Source organism: Ammodytes marinus (genome assembly GCF_949987685.1).
Source record: "Ammodytes marinus genome assembly, contig: scaffold_94, whole genome shotgun sequence".
NCBI classification, from domain to species: Eukaryota; Metazoa; Chordata; class Actinopteri; order Uranoscopiformes; family Ammodytidae; genus Ammodytes; species Ammodytes marinus.
The window spans coordinates 126,269-127,729 of record NW_027648583.1 but is presented as its reverse complement, the minus strand read 5'-3'; the positions used below and the strand labels follow the sequence as shown (position 1 = coordinate 127,729).

The 1,461-nt window shown below is 35.0% G+C and overlaps 1 protein-coding gene across 1 annotated transcript in view; it reads right to left on the bottom strand.

The window, feature by feature from the left end:
* Positions 1 to 1,265: 1,265 nt before the first annotated feature.
* The window catches only part of LOC307270338 (ammonium transporter Rh type B-like), a gene marked incomplete at both ends in the record, with an annotated part of 75,448 nt that continues 75,252 nt past the window's right edge, over positions 1,266 to 1,461 (bottom strand). The window contains one exon of the mRNA XM_080054226.1: positions 1,266 to 1,343. Within this exon, the coding sequence (XP_079910352.1) occupies positions 1,266 to 1,343 (78 nt within the window). The remainder of the gene's footprint in view (positions 1,344 to 1,461) is intronic.

Sequence of the window (1,461 nt, the reverse complement as noted above, 5' to 3'; positions counted from 1 at the left end):
ACAATGCACCTGATGACATTCCAAAAACATGGATGCCTGCTCAATGTACAAAATGTAATATTAATATTTGTAATTCTCCGCTCAGGAGGATAATTCAGATTATGGGCAGAGGTGATTGTACACCAATGAGGACATATTTATGAATGAGGATATTGATGTTAGCTAATAAATTACTTAAAATGTTACACAGTGTCCCTTTAAGCTGAATTACTGAAATAAATGAACTTTTGCACGATATTGACATTTTTCAAGTTTCACCTGTATACACACACACACCCTTTTAAATAATAACTGAGACCAAACACACTTCAACAATTTATTTAGCCATAAACTATAACAGTTTTGTGTCACAAGAAAGTATTTCAAACAGTGAACTCAGCTATCGTTTATCACCAATTCCATTTAAGCCAATCTTTAAAAAAAAATAAAAAATAATCAAAAAAAATTCTGACAATTTCTATTATCGATAAAAAAGGCGCGAAACTAAACTGACTAATCATATACAGTTTACTACGGAGAAAATAACAGATAATCCCAAACAAACCTAATGTATAAGGAGATAACATACATGCAATAAAAGAAAAAAAACATAATCATGGCCTATGCATTGTCTTGCATCAGAATATTGTATTCAAAATGAAGAATTTATTTTAAAATATTGGTTTACTATGAAAAGCGTAAATGTAACCTATGTTTTTAAATTGTATATTTCATCCCAAAAAACTCAATCAATGATCAATGAGGCCCTTTTTGTATTGAAAAGAGTAATTTTTCTTGCTCATAACAATTCGTTTTGTCTTTGGTTTGGACTCGGCTGCTCAAAATTCAATTCTGTAACCATTTCTTGGGCTGTTTTTTTTTTTATATATATAGGGACAATGAGATCAGTATCTTTCTTCAAATAGACACTTCATTTCCTAACGCGGTCTTTCCACAGGCCTGCAGCACAAAGTAACATAGCTCGTGATCAACCTCTAGTGGTCACAACTGGCAATAACCTATAAAAAAGTGGATTTTTTAATTTTTGTGTGTATGATAAAAAAAAAATATTTTGGAATTTTTACACATTAAAACAGACATTTGCCAGGTTCATTTATACAACCTAAAGGGAGTAATACTCAAGTGCTAGGATGGATGTCAAAACAGTGTGTGTGTGTGTGTGTGTGTGTGTGCGTGCGTGCGTGCGTGCGTGCGTGCGTGCGTGCGTGCGTGCGTGTGTGTGTGTGTGTGCATGTGTGCGTGTGTGTGTGTGTGTGTGTGTGTCTTTAACAGTTGAGCTTCTCGGCCTCGTCCATTCTCACGGTGGTCAGCTGACTCTCGTGAGCTTCCTCTTCCCCGGGAACCTGACCACGGGAAAAAGGAAAGAAAATGACATAATTCAGATTCTAGAATCGTATGACCTCATATGGTTTCAAACATTCTTTAAAAAAAAAAAAAATCCCAACGAAAAACAGCCAGCGT